Below are 16,975 nucleotides of genomic sequence, written 5' to 3' on the forward strand. Positions count from 1 at the left end.
CTCTAGATGGCTGTTGACAGTCCCATGCCTCCCGTTGCCCTGGAGGTGAAATCTCAATTCTGACCCCCTGTCTTCTTGCTCAGCCCCCCCCCTTTTTTTTAAGTAGGCTCCACACCCAGCATGGAGCCCAACATGGGGCTTGAACTCAAGACCCTGAGATCAAGAGCTGAGCTGAGAATAAGAGTCCAATGCTTAGCCGACTGAGCCGTTCAGGCGCCCCCCAGCCCAATTTCTTAGCACTCCCACCCCACTCCACCTGCTCAATCCTAGATTGCCTAAACCCCTTCTTAAGATGCTGCTCCCAAGTGAATCCCTCTTCATCCCAACACCTGCCAAACTGTCAAAATTAAAATGATGTGGTCTTTTACCATCTCCCCTAGACTGTTTCTCGAGGACAGGGGCTGGGCTGCGTCCTTCAGGTTTGTCATCTCCAGGACCAGAAATTCCTGTCTCCTTGACAGACAGCAGGGGCTTGGTTAGTAATCTGCTAAGAGTCTTATAAATAAGGCCTTTATTCCTTTTATCCAGGGATAAAAGGGGGTCAAGAGAAGGAGACATCATTTACTGAATGCCCGCGGTGTGCCCTAGGCCAGGTGCTTCGTTTCGGATTCTTTTAGGATTATAATCTTGAGTCCATGATCAGAAAATGGGCTCAGGAGAAAGCATGCAGCGAGGCTCGTGTGGAGCTTGTCACTGTGTGTCTCCACATTCCACTTTGCCATGAGGCGGATGTGATTGCTGGCTGGAAAACAAATCTCCTTGGAGACTGTTCTGACAGTTCCAGAGAGTGGAGGGTGCTTTCTGGAGAAGAGGCCCAAGCATAGAGGACATGAAGAGGTGCCCGGAGATCTGGCCAGAATCTTTGGGGCTTTACATTTCACGCAGGACTCTATTCTGCTATCAGGGCACTTGCTCCTGTGAGCTCTTGCTGGTAAGCTCACACTTTGGGAGGGGACTTCCTAAAAGGAGGTCTGTGGCTTCTAAGAAGAACTGCATGCATCTTCAGAGCTGGGGTGGCTGGGGGAGGGGAGGGTTAGCCTGCCAAAATGTCCACCAGTCCCCCTAAGTAACTTCTACTTAAGTTATATCTATATGAATAAAAATACAAACGGGGGGGGGCAATTAAAAAAAATCTTGATTTTACTTAGTTTGAAATATACAATATGAGTGGTAATTTTGCTCACTATGCTTACTAGCAGGCACACTGCTTTCACTTACGACTTTCCAGGTAAGTCCATGGGCCCCTCCTTCCTAAGTCTTGCTCTGTGACAAAGCTAGACTAGCCAGCAGAGAGAATCATGTAAAGAAAAGTGTTCGATGATGGGTCTGTAATCGGGAGGGGTTCAGGTTGTCCTGGTGGTCTGCCCGCACTTATTTCTAGTTGTATTTTGTCAAGTCTACAGGCCTCCTGCTGCCATTCAAGAAGTTAGCGCCCTAGAGGCTGTGAAAAGACATCCAGTAGTAGTGTGGATTTGTAGCTCTTAGCGCTAGATAAGCACCTGAAATAAAGCTGTTCCTTGACTGGCAGCTTTGACGTAATGGAAAAAACATGGACTTTGCAACTATACAAACTCGGGCAATGTTTCAAAAATTCCCAGAACCCATTTCCTGGTCTGTAAAATGGCACTAGGAGGGTAGGTATCCTTGCATTAGTGGCTGGGAGGGCTGAGATGACAGGCCCATGAATACTAGTAACCTACATCCCAGGTCAGGATTTCTGAGTCTAGAACACCTGCTTTCCTGGTTGAAGTAACTTCAAGCAGGAAATGTCCTAGTCCCCAGGGACAGAGAGATTCCAAGGGCCGTCTTTACGTTTGGACATCTGAAGTTTTAAACCTGAGAAGTGCGTTTGGTTTAAAAGAAGAGAGTTGTCAAGGATGTTCACCATGGATTTATGTCTCATAATGAGAAATAGGAAACAATTTAAGTATCTTCCAGTAGGAAATTGATTCAATAAATCAGCATAGCTATGTGATAGAATACTTTGCAGCACTAAAATTACGCTTTTGAAGAATTATTTAGTGACAAGAAAAATGTTCAAGATAAATGTTAAGTAAAATAGAAGCAATAGATAAAACATCACATAATACGCCCCAGTCTAGAAAGAGAAGGAAAACACATGGACATGTAAGGCAGAGAAGCACAAGCGCAGGCGCTTTCCGCAGGAAGTCGGGAGGCGTGGAGGGAACAGATTTTCCTCCTGTATGCTTGTGTTTTCTAAGTTTCCATCAGTGATCACGCATTGCCTTTATACCCGAGGACCCTAGATGGTCGTCGGGGTCTCGGGAGGCGCTCGCGGAGCGGGCGGACGCGGGTGGGACCCCGGGCGGCCCCCAGCGCCCCCTGGCGGCGTCCCGAGGCCCCGCCCCACGGGGGGCCGGCGCGGCGGGGCGGGGCGCGGAGCCCCAGCGCAGCCCAGGCCCGCCCTGCTCAGGCCCGGCCCGTGCGCTCCGTGCGGGACTCGCTGCGCCTGGAAGGGAGGCCGGGAGCGCACCGTCGGAGCGGCCAGGCAAGTCGGGGGGCCGGGGCCGGCAGGGACGGGGACGGGGCCAGGGCTGGGGCAGCGCCCCGAACTTTCTCCGAGTGCTCGGCCCGGGGAGGCGGCACCAGATGCGAAGCTGTGGCCCTCGCCCTTGGGAGTTTCGCTTTCTCCCGGTGTCCGGGCGGCCGAGTGGCGCCTGTTTAGCGTTGGGAGCCGAGCAGTGGGTTGTGGGCACCGGCGAGCAGGCCAGGGTCTGAGGGTGTCACGTCCCTCTCCTTCTGGCGCGTGTGTCGCAGGGCGTGTCCACCGTACGAGCCCCCAGAGTGGCCAGCTGTGCGCGGGAGGGGGGCTGTCAGGGCCCTGGGCCGGTGGGAGGGGGAGGGGGAGGGGAGCGGCCGGGAGGCTGGTGCCAGCCTAGGCGTAGACAGGTGATGAGTATGTGAATGGGGGGGGAGTGGCCTGGCTTTGGGGTGGAAGTAGCCGGCGGCCCACCATGCTTGGCATGGGGGAAGTGGCCACCCCCTGTCACTATGACTTTGCCTCAGCCCGCCTGCTTCCAGCCGCTGTCCCCAGGCCGGGTTGAGAAAGCAACAAGGAAGTACTGTCCTCCTCGTGCCCTCTCTGGGTCAGCATAAAAACCCGCCAGGAACCTGGGAAAGGGGAAAACAAGTGGAGCCGGGGAAGGAGCCAGGGGACAGTGGGAGGGCGAGCAGGGAAAGGCTGCTGGGAGGTTTGGGCCTGTTCCAGGGGGTCCTACATCAGCTCTTGTCCTCTGGGGGTGTCCATCCCCTCTCACCCCACTGTGGCCTGGGTGTGGTATCCAGGGGGTGGATACCACCCCAACTTAGGACATGGGATAAGTGGTGGGAGGCCTGGGAACTAGGGTCAGAGCCTGATGTCATGGCAGGTCCCTCGGGTGTCCAGTTCTCTGGGGCTCTGAAATATTCATCTGGTGAGCTTTGGTTTCAAAGCTGGCGCCTTTGGCCTGGCCAGTGGTGGCAGGGGGTGCCGGGTGCTGCCTGGGGCTGCTTTGTCTGGGGCAAAGGGGCAGCCATACTTTCTCTTCACCTGCCTGCTTGTCCCTGTCTCTCGAGGCAGGGGACCGAACAGAGACCCAGTTTGTAACTTCGAAAGAAGTGGTGGGACCACACAGTGTCAAGGGCACTGACTTCCTCTGTCTTCTGGTGCCATGACCTCAGGGCCTCACCTGTAAAAATGGGCATGTCAGAGAGGTAATGATGGGTTACTGCATAAGTGTGGGGAGGGCTTCATGTCATGAGCTGGGGTAATAACCACCTCAGCTCAGGCTCCTCCCACGGGAACGAGGGCCTCAGCTGGAAGCTGTCCACCTCAGAGCACTTCACCCCCGCAAACTTCTCACTCTGGGTCCTTCAGAAAGAGCAGAAGCCCCAGAGAAGGCACTCCTGTCTTCGGAGGGCTGAAGTGGGAGGGCCAGAGCGTGGACGCTCAGACAGCTCTCTGGGAAGAAGGCCTCTGCTAACAATATGGTGAACATCGATGTGGGCTTTCTTGAGTATTCTGTTGGGAATGCCATGGAGGGAATGGCCTTGACCGGATCCTCTAACCTTAAGAGTCTGGGATTCTAGACCAAAACCTGGGTCTTGTTTGGAAGCAGAGATATTCAGAAGTCCGCAGGCCACAGTGCCAGCTACTGAGAGCACTCAATGCACGGGTCAGGGAGGAAGCTAAGAATGAGTGCTTGTTTTTAATGGTTTGTATTTTTTCCTCTTACATAAAGGTGATGTTAGGGGATGCCAGTCTCCTCGTTCTGTGCTAGTTGAAGATGTCCCCCAGGCCTTTGCAGTAAATTCCACCATGGAGATGATAAGAGCAGCTGTCTTGGGGGTGGGCAGTGGAGAGGAGAGGCAGGACCCTCGCCGAGGATCGAGCTGATTCAGAGTGAGGGGGCATGCTTGTATTTCACGTGGCTGCTCTGAGGGCAGGACAGGGGTTTGAAGATACGAGGAGTTAGGACATGAATCATTCTCAGGGTTGGGTCTATCTGTAAAACAAAGGTGGACTGGTCAGTATCCCACAGGATATAAATAAGGTGTGCCCTGATAAAAATGTTTCAGGCTTAAGGAAGTTTGGAGAGAAACTGGGTGAAACAAAGTTGAACCGTTTTTGCTCACTGCAGGACTGCTCAGAGGCTCACTATGCCATTGTGCCTTGGGAATTTCTGAAAGGGCTCTGGATTGTTTTTCAGACTTCTCTGTTTCAGAGCTCCTCCATTAACATCTCCCGGGGTGGCGTTCTTTAGAGCAGTCCGGGAAATGCCTGGCTGGCTGAGTTTAGCTCTCAACTCCATGGTTCTGGGTAACTAGTCCTCCCCTGCTTCCCCATGGGGGCTGGTGTGGGGGAAAAGGAGGCCAAGGGAGGTCATTTGCCTGGTGGCAGGGTTAGAACTGGAGCCCAGGTCTCCTGACCTCCCTCCTGCCTGATACTCTTTCTTGTCCACACTGTTACATTGTTTCTCTGCAGGCTCTGGGGCAAGTAAGCGCCCAGGAAGTGCTGGCTGTGGGTTCCAGAGGGCAGTATGGGGAAAGTTTGGGAGGAGAGGGTGTCAGGGTCACTCCCATCTCCTGAGCATGCCATGTGTCTCTGCCTCTGTAGATGTTCTACGTGGGGAATAAGCCCAGAAAGCAGGTCATTCTACCCTGAAACCGGCTGTGCTCCGTTAGGCCCTTCTTCCAGAAGCAGAGGCTGCTGGAGTTGGAATAGACTTGATCTTTTGGTTCAGATCTTTTGTTTTATGGTGGGGAAAAGAGTCCAGGATGTGGAGTGGCCCACCCTGAGTCACAGCAGAGTTAGGAGCAGGACAAGAACTCCGCTCCCTGCCTTCTCACCCAGAGCTCTGGCGCGGAGGGACTCTCTACAAGGACAAGGTCTTCACTGCGTCAGCCTGCCCCAGGCGCTGCTCTGTGCATGCAGGCAGCTGCTGGGGGTGCCTCGGGGGCTTGTGTTCCAAGCAGGGGTAAAAGCAAAGGTCTTGGACTCTAAAATCATACATCCAATCAGGGTTCAAACACATCTCTGCTATCTGCCTGCTGTGGGCCCCTAGATCTGTTCATTTCAGTTTTCTCCTCTGGAGGGTGGGGATGAGAATATGCACCTCAAAGGGCTGTTGTCAGACCTGCCTTAGTTGCCAGGAACAGGGTACCCAGTACTCACCGCTGTAAGCAACTCTCTTCCTTCCTGCCCGCCCTGCCCACCGCAGGGAAGGGTTAGTCAGTCCCCCTTCTCCACTGTGGGTTGCTAATTACATCGGCCTCGCCTCCCTCCTGAGCTGAAGTCCTACGGGAAGGAGGAGACGGAAGGCGGAGGAGGTGGCTAAGGGCTGCGTTTCTGAATCCTCCTTCCTTATCTGCATTTCCAGGCCCTTAGGACCAGTGACCAGTGCCGGCTGGGATCACTGAGCTTATCGGCACTGGTGACACACTTCTACCCCCCAGGGAAGGGTGACGGAGCTGTGGGGCCTGGGTCCTCCCCTGCTCTCCCAGACGTCTTCCCCACCCCACCCCTCTCAGCCTCGATGGGAGACAGGCCGCCCTGGGCTCGAGACCGGGGCCCGGAGGGCAGTCGTGGGTTGGCCGTCTTATCTATTTCTGAGCAGGGGACACAGAGGATGGGGGGAGCAGTGGGGGGGAAAGGGTGACTTGCCCTGGCTCCGCCTCAGCTTTGTGTGTGCTTGCGTCTGTTACTGGGTTCTCAGACAGTGGTCAGGGCTGGGAATGGAAGTTCTGAACCCATGACTGAGAGGGCTTTTTTGTGGGCTGGGCAGGAACTTCCTCGGTATTGGGGTTTCCTTGTCTGTCAGACAACCGGATGATTTCTAAAGGCCACTCCAGCTCTTGCAAGCCAGGCTTTGGATCCCCTCAGAGTCATCCTGTTATTCCCAGAAGCCAGGCAGACAGGAGAAGTTGATCCTGGGCCTCTTGGTGCGTGTGCGGCAGGCCTGGTGACCTGCCCAGACACTCCTGGGTGTATCTTTTTACGCCTGTGCCCTGGTGGCTCTGTGCGGGGGCGGGGACGGGAGCAGAGTGGAGGGCCGGTTCTTGGGGGTGGGCGACAGCTCGGGGAGTTGGGGGTAGGTAAAGGAAAAGGGTGGGAAGGAGACTATCCTGAGAGACCAGGGGCCGTGCCCCTGCGCCTGCTGGGCGGGGCTTCCTGAGATGCACAGTCTGAGCTATTCTTTCCATTCTGGCTCTGGGCATCCGTTCCTGGCAGAGAGGAGGGCAGGCTGCCTGGACCAGTCAGCCGCTCCTTTCCGCCCCTCCCTCCGACACACACACACACACACACACACACACACACTCACTCACGCACACACCCTCCTGCTGCAACCCTTCTGTGCAGATTCCAGAGTCTTAACCCTTCAGGGCCCCCCAGGGGAGACTGAGCCTGGGCCTCAGCTGGCTGGGGTATGGTGGCCACACTGAGATGGCTCCAGGGGAAGAAGATGCTTCCCCTCACCCCCCACAAGGCTTTATCTGAAAACCTCGACAGCCAGCAAGTCCTGGGTCTGAGCCCACCCACTTCTGCTGGGATGGCTGGGTCTGGAGGAGAAAGGAGAGCTTCTGGCACCTTCCTGATGGGGGGATTGGGGTCATGAGGATGGAGGAGCCAACTTGGATCTGTAACAGGACAGGGATGGGGCAGAGTTAGAATGGCTGATAGCAGGCATGGTGAGGAAGAATGTTCTAATGATTCGGGCTGCCTGCAAGGAAATGGCCTTGCTCCCTGTTACTGGAGTGTGTTCAGGAGAAGCTGAATGCCTACTGTGTTTTAGGAAAATTCAGGCTTCCAGTGGGGAGCCTTAAAAGTCCCTTTTAGTCCCTGGAGACTGGGAGCTCCTCCACTAGCTCCTGGCAAACCCGAATGACCCGATTCCTGGTCTCTGGATTGTCTCCCTCCTCTTTCCCCTCATTCCCTTTCTACTCCACGTTCTCCAGCTCCTACCCTTAGTCATAGCTCTGAAAGTAAACACTGACCACTTCCCCTACTGCCTAGGCAGAGGCCAGCCCCAAACATCGTACTTAGCGGAGGCCTCAGTGACATGCAGGTGGCCAGGGCCCTCCTGTAGTCTGGGCAGCAGTCAGCTGGGCCCCACCTGGCGCTGCTCGGAGGTGAGTGAGGCTGACCTAAGCCACTCCCTTGACTCGCCTGAACACGACTCTATCTCAGAGAGCCCGGATATAGTCCCAGCCCCAGGCCCAGCTCCGTGACCACGGATAGGTCACTGTACCTTCCTGTCCTGTTGGTAAAGGAAGGGGGTTGGCTCGCCTCAGATGAGTGGGTCTGCTTTCAGCTCCGGCAGTTAAGAATCTCTCTCTCTGACCACCCCTTTCACCTCCTGGCAGTTGTTTGGGTACTGGGGTTGGGGGGGATTATAGAGGGGGCTGAATAGCTCGGTGTCTACTTGCTATGTAAGCCTTCTGTTGCTGTTAGAGAGTCCATGGGCTTGAGGCTTAGATAGACAGGTTGTCCAAATGTGGGATTAGAGCACAGGCTTTGGAGTCTGTCTTGGAGCTCAGAAGTGGACTTCATCACACCCTAGCTAAGTAACCTTGGGCCAGAGACTTAATTCTTTCTTCATTTGTAAATAGGGATAACATTATCCACCTTGCTGGACTACTGTAAGGATTAATAAAATAGTAACTAAAACCAGCCACCATTTACTGTTTTCATCAGGGGTCAGGTACCCTTCTAAGTGCTTTATGCATATTTTTACAATTCCGTGGAGAGTACTAGTTTAGTGTTAAACCCATTTTCCAGGTGGAGAAACTGAGGCATAGTGAGGTGAAGTGGTCCAGTGCCAGTGTCCAGTAAGCATGGGCTGGTGGCTGAGCCCTTGGAGAACTGGACTGTGACCTGCTATGTCCCCAGCAGGCAGGTCTATTGGTGAATTCCTCTGAAACCAGAAGAGTGAGAGGGAGGGGTGGGGGAGTGCAGAGAGAGTCCTTGTGAGTCAGTAGCCTTCTGAGCTGGAGCCGGCCCCTGGAGTCCTGGTGGCCCAACCAAGGCTGACCTTCCTCTCGGTGATTCACACTGCACTCTGGGGCCGCAGCCCCTATGGTCTGGGAAGGGACCTGTTGGCCCGGCTTGGCTTAGAGGAAGGAGGGAGGGCCAGCTGCTGGCTGGGCAAAGGGCAAGCCCCATGTAGCTGGGTGCCTCAGATAATTCACAGTCTGCTCGAGCTGGAGATGAGCTCACAGATCATCTGGCCTAGGACACCTCATTTTACAGAGGTGCACCCTGAGCAGCTGACAGGGCCAGGTCATGGCGACATCACTGTGTGGTGGCCCAGCTGGGGCTTCCAGCCACGGGGCCTTCCCTGCCAGTGTCTCTTGGGTCATGTTCAGCCTGTTCACCTGTGTGCCACCGGCCAGATGGGTGGGCCCGGGGCTGAGATGGCCATAATAATGACAGATAGCCCTGCTCCAAAGATGGCCTGTTCGTACCTCTTCCTACGAACAGGAAGCCATTCTCTTGGTGGAGTTAGAAGGGGGCTCCTGGAGAGGGGTGGGCAGGGGGGTGTAGGGAGGAGGAGCCTCTTGCCTCAGGGGAGGAGAGCCAGTTTGTGTTTCTTCCTTTTTAAAAATCTATGAAAATTTACATATTACCTATTATAATTTACATATTATAACTATCTATGCTAATTTCCCTACCCTTACATGAGTCCAGAACATTCCCACAGCAGTTAGTATCTCTGTATCCAAAACTCTCAACACTCAGTGTTTGGTCTTCTCCTGTTCCCTTTTTTTCCTTATCTCCTCACATCACTCTCCACTGTGTAGACCTTCGCCACAAGCCTGCTGTGGAAGCCTTGGGTCTCTGGGTCATACCCTCACTGCTAGAAAGGTCTTTCTTATTTCTGACCTGACACATTCTTGTTGTGCTGGTCTGTCTACTCTGGGAGGATGGAGAACAGCTTTTCTCAAAGTAACCCATTTAGAGACCTGGCCTGTTACTCGATCCCTCCTCCCTGGCCCTCCCTACCACCTTCCTCCCTGAACTATCCCACTTCTCCTAAGAGAGAAGTGATAAGACAGTCCCTTATCTGATCCCTGGACTGCGGAGTACCCTAAAAAGAGAAGCCGGTTCTCTCTTCCTTCCAGCAGAGGTCCTGAGGATGTCTGCCTGCCTGGATCTGGGGGTGCTTCCTCCCTGTGGGATCCTAAAGGTCTGCCCCTTGGGAGATGCTGTGGGAGGAGGTTGTGGCACTGTCAAGGCTCATCCTTACCAAGGACATAGGGCCTTTCTGGGACCTCCTCCTTAGCTTTTCTGCAGCCCCCATCTTTGCCACCTCAGAGGGGAACACCAGGCCTGGAGGACAAGAACACAGCATAACACAGAGCGGGCATACCCAGGACCCTGAAGGCCTCAATTCTAGCTGTGCCTTCACCTGCAAGTTCTGTGACCCTGGGGAGTCATGGGTCCCTTCACTGTTCTGTGCCTTGATTCTCTTATCTGAATTGAGCGTTTAGGGCCATACAACCTGGAGGTCTCTTTGAGCTGTTTTGGGGGGTCCCTCCTCCTTGTTCCTCAGCCTTCCCCTGGCTGTGGGGGTCTTCCTGCTGCAGAGAAGGTACAGGCTAGGTCTGGTGGCAAACCCCTCAGCACTCTCTCCTCCCCTCTAGCCACGGCCCCTCCTGGGGAACATGGGGATACCAGAGGCCCTGGGGCTCAAAACATGTGTCTGTCCCTCAGGGAAGGTTCGGGGCCTGTGCACACTGTCTACTCCCCGCACAGCAGCAGATAGGATGTGCCTCAGCTATTATCTGAAGGAACCAGAAAGTCCTGTCTCTGGCCTGCCCTTTTGTGCAGCTTCCCAGCCCTGGTGGCCAGCCCAGGGCACCCACTCGCCCAGGCCTCTCCGGCGTCCCCTGACTCAGCCACTGGCCATGGGCCTGCTGCCCTCCGGCTCGGGTCTGGTGGCTCAGCTGGCCCTGGGGCTAGCTTGTTGTCCTCCGCCCCCCTCCCCCTCCACTTTGAGCCTTGGCTCCTCCCCAGCTCTGCCTTTCAGGCCTGATGTTCCTGCCAGCTGCCCTGGGGGCTGGGCTGACCCCTGCCATGGGTCCCAGCTGGCCGTGTGACTCACCCAGAGGCTTGGCTGGGCCATCAGGCTTCTTCCCTGGTGGCTGGAAGCTTTTCTTAAATGAGCACAGGGAGTTCCTGGGCCCCAGTCCCCCGTCCCTCACACCACTGGTGCCCAGTGACTGCTCTGGGCTCTGGCACAAATCCCCCCTTCTGCTTTCCTGGGGCATGAAACTGCACAGGAAGGAGGGCTGTGGACAGAAAGCTGGCATGAAGGCAGAAGGCAAGGGTGGAGCTGGTGGGGCGGGCAGCACTGTGGGGATCGGGAGGACGGCCTGTGGCCAGAGGATGACACATGGGGATCATGATTAAGAGAGAAAATAGGAGGGTCCCCTCTCCACGGGGGCAGCCCGGACTAGGGCCCGGTGAGCTGGGTCTGGGCACTCCTGACTGCTCTTCTCATCTCCATTCCAGGTGCCAGCAGCTGGGCTCTGCCCTCAGCCCTTGAGTGGCCATGTCCAACCCCAGCGCCCCCCCTCCGTATGAGGACCGCAACCCTCTGTACCCTGGCTCTCCGCCCCAGGGGGGCTATGGGCAGCCGTCCGTCCTGCCTGGTGGCTACCCTGCCTACCCAGCCTACCCGCAGCCTGGCTACGGTCACCCTGCTGGCTACCCGCAGCCTATGCCCCCCATCCACCCGATGCCCATGCACTACGGTGAGTCCCTGAAGGGAGCGGGGCGGGGTGGGGGGATGACAAGGCAGCACTTGTCGCACACGAGCCACCTCTTTTCCTTCCTTCTCAGCTTCCTGTTTCATCCCTTTTTTCATCTCCTCTTTAGTTCTTTCTGTTTCCCCATCTTTGTTTCCTCCCCATCCGCCCCCTCAGCGCCTAGCCTCCTGCCCCACCGGCCGCCTATAGGCCCTTTAATCAGCAAGGAGCCTAGGTCCATAGTCACACAGCAGAACTCACGCATCAGATGAGAAAGTGGCAGGATGAAGCAGGTACGTCAGAGCGGCTACCTTAGGAGGCCATTTCTGGGTCCTAACTAGACAGTTGCCACCTCTGCCCCCAGACTCCTCCCTTAGGAATTGGAACCTGAAGCATTTTTTTTTCTTTTTTTTAATATCCTCAGTGCCAGCAGGTCCTCATCCCTTAAGACAATGTCTGAGTTTTGCAAACATCCAGGAGTCATTCGGATGTTTGGTAAATGTCACGGCAGGTAAATGCTCTCTTGGGTCGGAAATGAGAGCTTAGATGCGGCGACTTTTCGTGAATGGCTCCTGTGCAGAATTTGAGAGCAGTTCCCAAGGAGGCATTGAAGGAATGTTTGAGCCCTGCAGCCTCTGGAATGCTGGGGCACGGCGAGCCGTCAGCTGCCCTTACGTGTTCATACGTGTTCTGGTGGGGATATTAGAGCGCACAAGTCACATTCACGGTCACGCCTTGTCCTAGGCACGAGGACCCCTGGCATCCTTGTGTGCTCATGTTTGCTGGACGGAGAACACGGCCCTCACTCTGTTCTCCACCCTCCACACATATGCTCTGTGTTTCTACCTGCCTTTCCTCCTTTCATCCCTGACACCCCCTGTCCTGACGCTGCCAGCTCCTCTCGCTGATGCTCCAAGCCCTGCCCCTGCCTGGCTTCCTTACTAGGTCGTGACCCCTAGATGGCAGGGACCATGTGTGTTCATACCCCAGAGCACCCAGCTGTGGGCTGGACACGCTCACCCACGTGCCCTCAGTGAATGTGCACTGACGAATGGGCTCACACCTAAGGCCCCTCGTGACAGGGACACACGGCTCCATATGGTGCCCAGCCCAGCACTGGGCCGCTTTGAGGGTGTCTAGAGGACCTGGCTTGGGTGAGGAGTTCCTGAGTTTTGTCTCCTGTCTTTTGGCTGGAGACACTGGAGACCCTGATATAATGTCATGCAGGCTTTGGGATTGAGGCCCTATGTCCCAGTCCCCAGTTGGTCACACATGATCTGTCCCTGCAGGCCCAGGCCAGGGCTATGATGGGGAGGAGAGAGCAGTGAGTGAAAGCTTTGGGCCTGGAGAGTGGGATGACAGGAAAGTTCGGCACACCTTCATCCGAAAGGTAAGACATGGGCTGGGAGGCCACTGTCTCCGGGCTCCTTGGGCTGTGGGAATGGGGTGGGGACGGGGTGTGTAGCCAGGCACTGTGAGCCCCGGGCACTCATTCCTATGGAGATATGCTGCCTCCTTCCAAGTTCTTTCTAGCTCTGCCCTGCCCTCAGGGGGGCCCCCAGCTCCTCTGACCCATGTTCCCTGCCTCTCACTCCTCTCTTCCTTGACCCTGTGGCAGGGGACAGATTCAATCTGGGAAAATCTAGGCAGGCTCTGCCAGAGTGTCCCTCTCTCCCCAAACTTCTTTCTCCCATGAGACTGGAATTCAGAATGATCATACTTGTTTATACCCCTCCTCTCCCCCAGCTCCTCCACAGGGACGGAGTAGGCACAGGGACCGCTGTCTGAGCGTGGAGGCCATCCCTGCTAGCGCAGTGAGGCGGGGGAGGAAGCAGGGAAGCGAGGCTAGCCATGGCACCGGTGGGGAGATGGCAAGGAGCAGCTGGAGGTGGGGGTCGGCCCTGAGGGTGTGGGTAGCCTCTGAGCCAGACTCCTCACTCCGGGGTGGCCTTCAGGACAGGTGGCAACAAGGGAGGGCCCTCAAGTGGAAATGAAGTAAGAAGAGATCCTTCCAAATTAAGAAAGAGCCCCCTTCCCACCCGTCAGAGCCAGTCGTTTGGGCTCCTGGGTGGGAGGCTGGCTGCTTCCTGGGGGAATGGGGGGGATGGTGACACGTGCTGCCCCCACCCTGGCTTGTGTTCCAGGTTTACACCATCATCTCCATCCAGCTGCTTGTCACCGTGGCCATCATCGCTATCTTCACCTTCGTGTGAGTCTGAGGACTCTGCCTCAGTCTCACTGGGTCCCCCGTGGGGAGTGCGGGTTGGGGTGAGCCCTGTGCTCAGATGCACCCAAGGGGAGTTTGCATGCGGCTGCTGGGAGGGCCTGGGCAGGGCGGTACCAAGCCTGGTGTGACTCCTCTCCCCTCCCACCCTCCCCTGCTCCACAGGAAGCCAGTTGGTGATTTCGTGAGGAGAAACCTGTTCGTCTACTATGTGTCCTAGTGAGTCTCTGCTCCTCTCTGCTCTATGTGTGTTGGGGGAGGAGGGCAAGGAGATGAGGGGGGGACCACTGACCAGCTTCTCTCAGGGCAGGTATCAAAATATGTTTTGAGAGGGGCCCTTCAAGCTGCCAGCTGTACTGGGAAGTGTGGGTGTGTGGGAGTGACCAAGTGAGGAGTGACAGCACCACGGAGCTCCTGAGAGCAGGGGTGAGGGACTGGTGGCAACATGCAGACTGCCAAATGGTCCCCGAGTTCTCTTAGCCTAGCTGCCACGGTCTCCTTCAGCCTCCTTCCTGGCTAAACTGTCTCAGAGGTTCTCAGTGTCCTTGGCGGGGTAATCTTGTCCTGGGTAACTTCCCCTCAGAATTCCAAATGCTTCCGTGGGCCCCCAGCAGCCTTGAGCCCCCAGCCTGCTGGCCTGGTGAGTGCTGCCAGGAGGGGCCCGGAGGGGGCTGAGGGGTGGACCAGGCCGGTAGACTACCTCCTCATCTCTTTCTTCCCAGTGCTGTCTTCCTGGCCACCTATCTGACCCTCGCCTGCTGTCAGGGACCCAGGTGAGTCCCAGACAGACAGTGAGAAGGGATGGTGGGGGACCGGTGGGGGGGTCAAGTGTTTGGGGAAGAAAGGGGATCCCTGTAGCAGCTGCATGGTGATGGGCGCAGCTGAGGTGCGGGTGTGTGCAAAGTCCCTTGCCTGTGTGGGATAGATTCAGTTATGTGGCTGTTATTTTTACGGTACCTGCAAGGTATGTAACATTTAAACCATTTAACAGATAGGAAGAACCCAAGGCTCAGAGAGGCTGAGTAACTTTCTCACAGTTAGGCAGGCAGGCAATGTAGGAGCTGCAAATGGATCCGGGTCTTTGTGGTTCCACAGCCCAGGTCTGTCCCATCGGCCATGTTGTCCCTGCATAGAACACCTGAGCACGTACCAAAGGCCATGCAGCCTCCCCTCCCCCAAGTCAAGGCCTCATTCTTCAAGCACCTGAGCCAAAAACTACCTTCTGCTCAAGGAGCCTCTGATACCTGGCTGGCCTCAAGTCACTTAATCACGNNNNTTCAGACGCCGTTTCCCATGGAACATCATCCTGCTGGCCATCTTTGTAAGTCAAGAAGGGGTGAGGGAAGGAGGGTGGGTCCCAGGGAAGGGCTGGGGACACGATCGTGGGAGATGTCCCTGGCTCTCTCCCACACCCTAATCTGACCCACGCCCTTGGTCTCCTCACGGCTGCCTCTCTCCCGCTCATTCACATGTGCCCCCAGCTCTGGCAGTCTGCCATGGCTGTGCCTCCAGGGGCCCACCTTTCTTACGTGTTATACTCTTGTCTCTGACCTCCCCTCAGACTCTTGCCATGGGCTTCATGACGGGCACCATTTCCAGGTACACTCAGGGACAAACCAGCACACTCCTGCGAAGTGTGTAGTATGGGGGAGTGGGGCATCCCTGGGCTGGCAGTCATCTGTATGGGGGGGAATGCTGGGCAGGAGCCTTCTAGAAGTGATAGTTTTGAAGTCATTCCTACATGACTTATGCCTCTGGCCTCCCCAAACTCCTCCTTCCCCTCAGTGTGTATGAAACCAAAGCCGTCATCATTGCAATGATCATCACTGCTGTGGTGTCCATTTCGGTCACCATCTTCTGCTTCCAGACCAAGGTGAGGGTATAGGCGTGGAGGCGGGGAGGGGGTGGCGGGCAGGAGGCGCTTCCCTGGCCACCCCACCCCACCCCCCTTTCTTTATATAAACCTGGCCCTCCAGGCTTGGCACTTCAGCAGGCCTGCCAGGGCCCAGAACCCTCTACACCAGGGATTTCCCTTAGAGACCCTAATCCCCTTCCCCTCCTATTGGCACCTACAAAACTGTTCCTTGCATCTGTCCTTCGAATGTCATGGTTACTCCCATGCCTTCTAGGAGGCAGCACTGGGATTCCCTGGTCAGGGAGGCGGGGCAGTCTGGCTGCGCTGCTGGTTGTGACACTGGTCTGACAGGTGCCTCCTTCTCCCTTCCGGGCAGGTGGACTTCACCTCGTGCACAGGCCTCTTCTGTGTCCTGGGCATTGTGATGATGGTGACTGGGATTGTCACTGCCATTGTGCTGTCCTTCAAATATGTGAGTGTCCTGGGAGAGCTGGGGTCAGCAAACCTAGCACTCGGAGGAGACTTTCTGTATGAAGTGTTGGGAGTAGGTCCCACCCAGGTCTCTGGGCAAGCTCTGACCTCTGGAAGCTCTCAACTGGCTTGCAAAGGCACCAACACTGGAGCACCGTCCTTTGGGTTAGGGGAATCCCTGTCTGGAGATTCGAAGGCCCTGGGAGCCACAGAACCTGAAGCCCTGGACGGCATCGCAGAATTCCCATGGGAGGAAGTAGTGGGTGATATCTGCCTGACAGCTGAGCTTAGGATCTAGAAGGGAGATGGGAGAGGTGCCCAGGACTGAGAAGATGGGCCTGGATGGAAGGGACCTGCGAGGAGGGGAGCACAGTGCTGGAGGGCTGTTAAGCAGGCTGCCCTGGGGAGGGGGTGGCTGGGGGCTTCCTTCCCAGGCTGGCTGCAGGAACCATGACTGAGTGCGGACTAGGACTGGGGAAAAGGTGACAGGGCTCCTCAACCAGTGCCTGCCTGGCTCTGTCCCTCCTGGAGCGACAATGCAACCACCTGCTTTTTTCCAAAAGCACAGTGGATGCTTCTGTACCCTAACTTTGGAGATTGGTTTTATATGACCACTGAAGGATGGCCTCTGTTTTCTCTGTCCAAATTTGTTACTATTCTTGTTTTTTTTTTTGTCTTTTGTTTTTTAAAGTAATCTCTACACCCAATGTGGGGCTCGAACTCACAACTCCAAGATCAAGAGTTGTGTGCTCCACCGACTAAGCCAGCCAGGCATCCCAAATACATTACTACTCCTAATTTCTTCCAGGATCCGGAAGGCAGAAGTAGTTCCTTCATGTAGCCAGCTTCCTGGGTCTCCCTGCTCAGATGCCAGAATGCCAGAGGAAGCTGGTTCTGAGGGACTGCCTGGGTCTGTGCTTTGCCAAGATTTCTAACACCATCCCTGTCTCCTCTCCCCAGATTTACTGGCTCCACATGGTCTATGCTGCTCTGGGGGCCATTTGCTTCACGTTGGTGAGTAAGGCCCTGCTCCCTCTCTGGAGGGGAGCTGAGGGGCTGGAGGGGAGCAACTAGACAGATGGAGCATGCATTTAGGCTGCTTGGGGGGCAGGGAGTGGGCCACAGCTACACTTCTCTCTCTCTCCACTGTCAAGAGGTGACTGATTTTCTGGGCA

General features: G+C 55.9%; 1 protein-coding gene and 1 long non-coding RNA gene across 2 annotated transcripts in view; one reads left to right on the plus strand and one right to left on the minus strand.

Annotated features, from left to right (window-relative positions):
• The first annotated feature begins 2,374 nt into the window (after positions 1-2,374).
• Positions 2,375-16,975, plus strand: part of TMBIM1 (transmembrane BAX inhibitor motif containing 1) — a 16,282-nt gene continuing 1,681 nt past the window's right edge. The window contains exons 1-11 of the mRNA XM_008690474.2: positions 2,375-2,509; positions 11,015-11,256; positions 12,540-12,640; positions 13,395-13,459; positions 13,640-13,693; positions 14,197-14,247; positions 14,756-14,795; positions 15,036-15,073; positions 15,260-15,347; positions 15,706-15,801; positions 16,761-16,814. Of these exons, the coding sequence (XP_008688696.1) occupies positions 11,055-11,256; positions 12,540-12,640; positions 13,395-13,459; positions 13,640-13,693; positions 14,197-14,247; positions 14,756-14,795; positions 15,036-15,073; positions 15,260-15,347; positions 15,706-15,801; positions 16,761-16,814 (789 nt within the window). The 5' untranslated portion in view covers positions 2,375-2,509; positions 11,015-11,054. The remainder of the gene's footprint in view (positions 2,510-11,014; positions 11,257-12,539; positions 12,641-13,394; positions 13,460-13,639; positions 13,694-14,196; positions 14,248-14,755; positions 14,796-15,035; positions 15,074-15,259; positions 15,348-15,705; positions 15,802-16,760; positions 16,815-16,975) is intronic.
• LOC121105010 lies at positions 4,190-5,818 on the minus strand. The gene is made up of 2 exons (XR_005837426.1): positions 5,675-5,818; positions 4,190-4,505 (listed from the first exon to the last, which is right to left on the minus strand). It is a non-coding gene; the product is annotated as an uncharacterized LOC121105010 (long non-coding RNA).

This window comes from Ursus maritimus, unplaced genomic scaffold, assembly GCF_017311325.1.
Source record: "Ursus maritimus isolate PB19 unplaced genomic scaffold, ASM1731132v1 scaffold_1, whole genome shotgun sequence".
NCBI classification, from domain to species: Eukaryota; Metazoa; Chordata; class Mammalia; order Carnivora; family Ursidae; genus Ursus; species Ursus maritimus.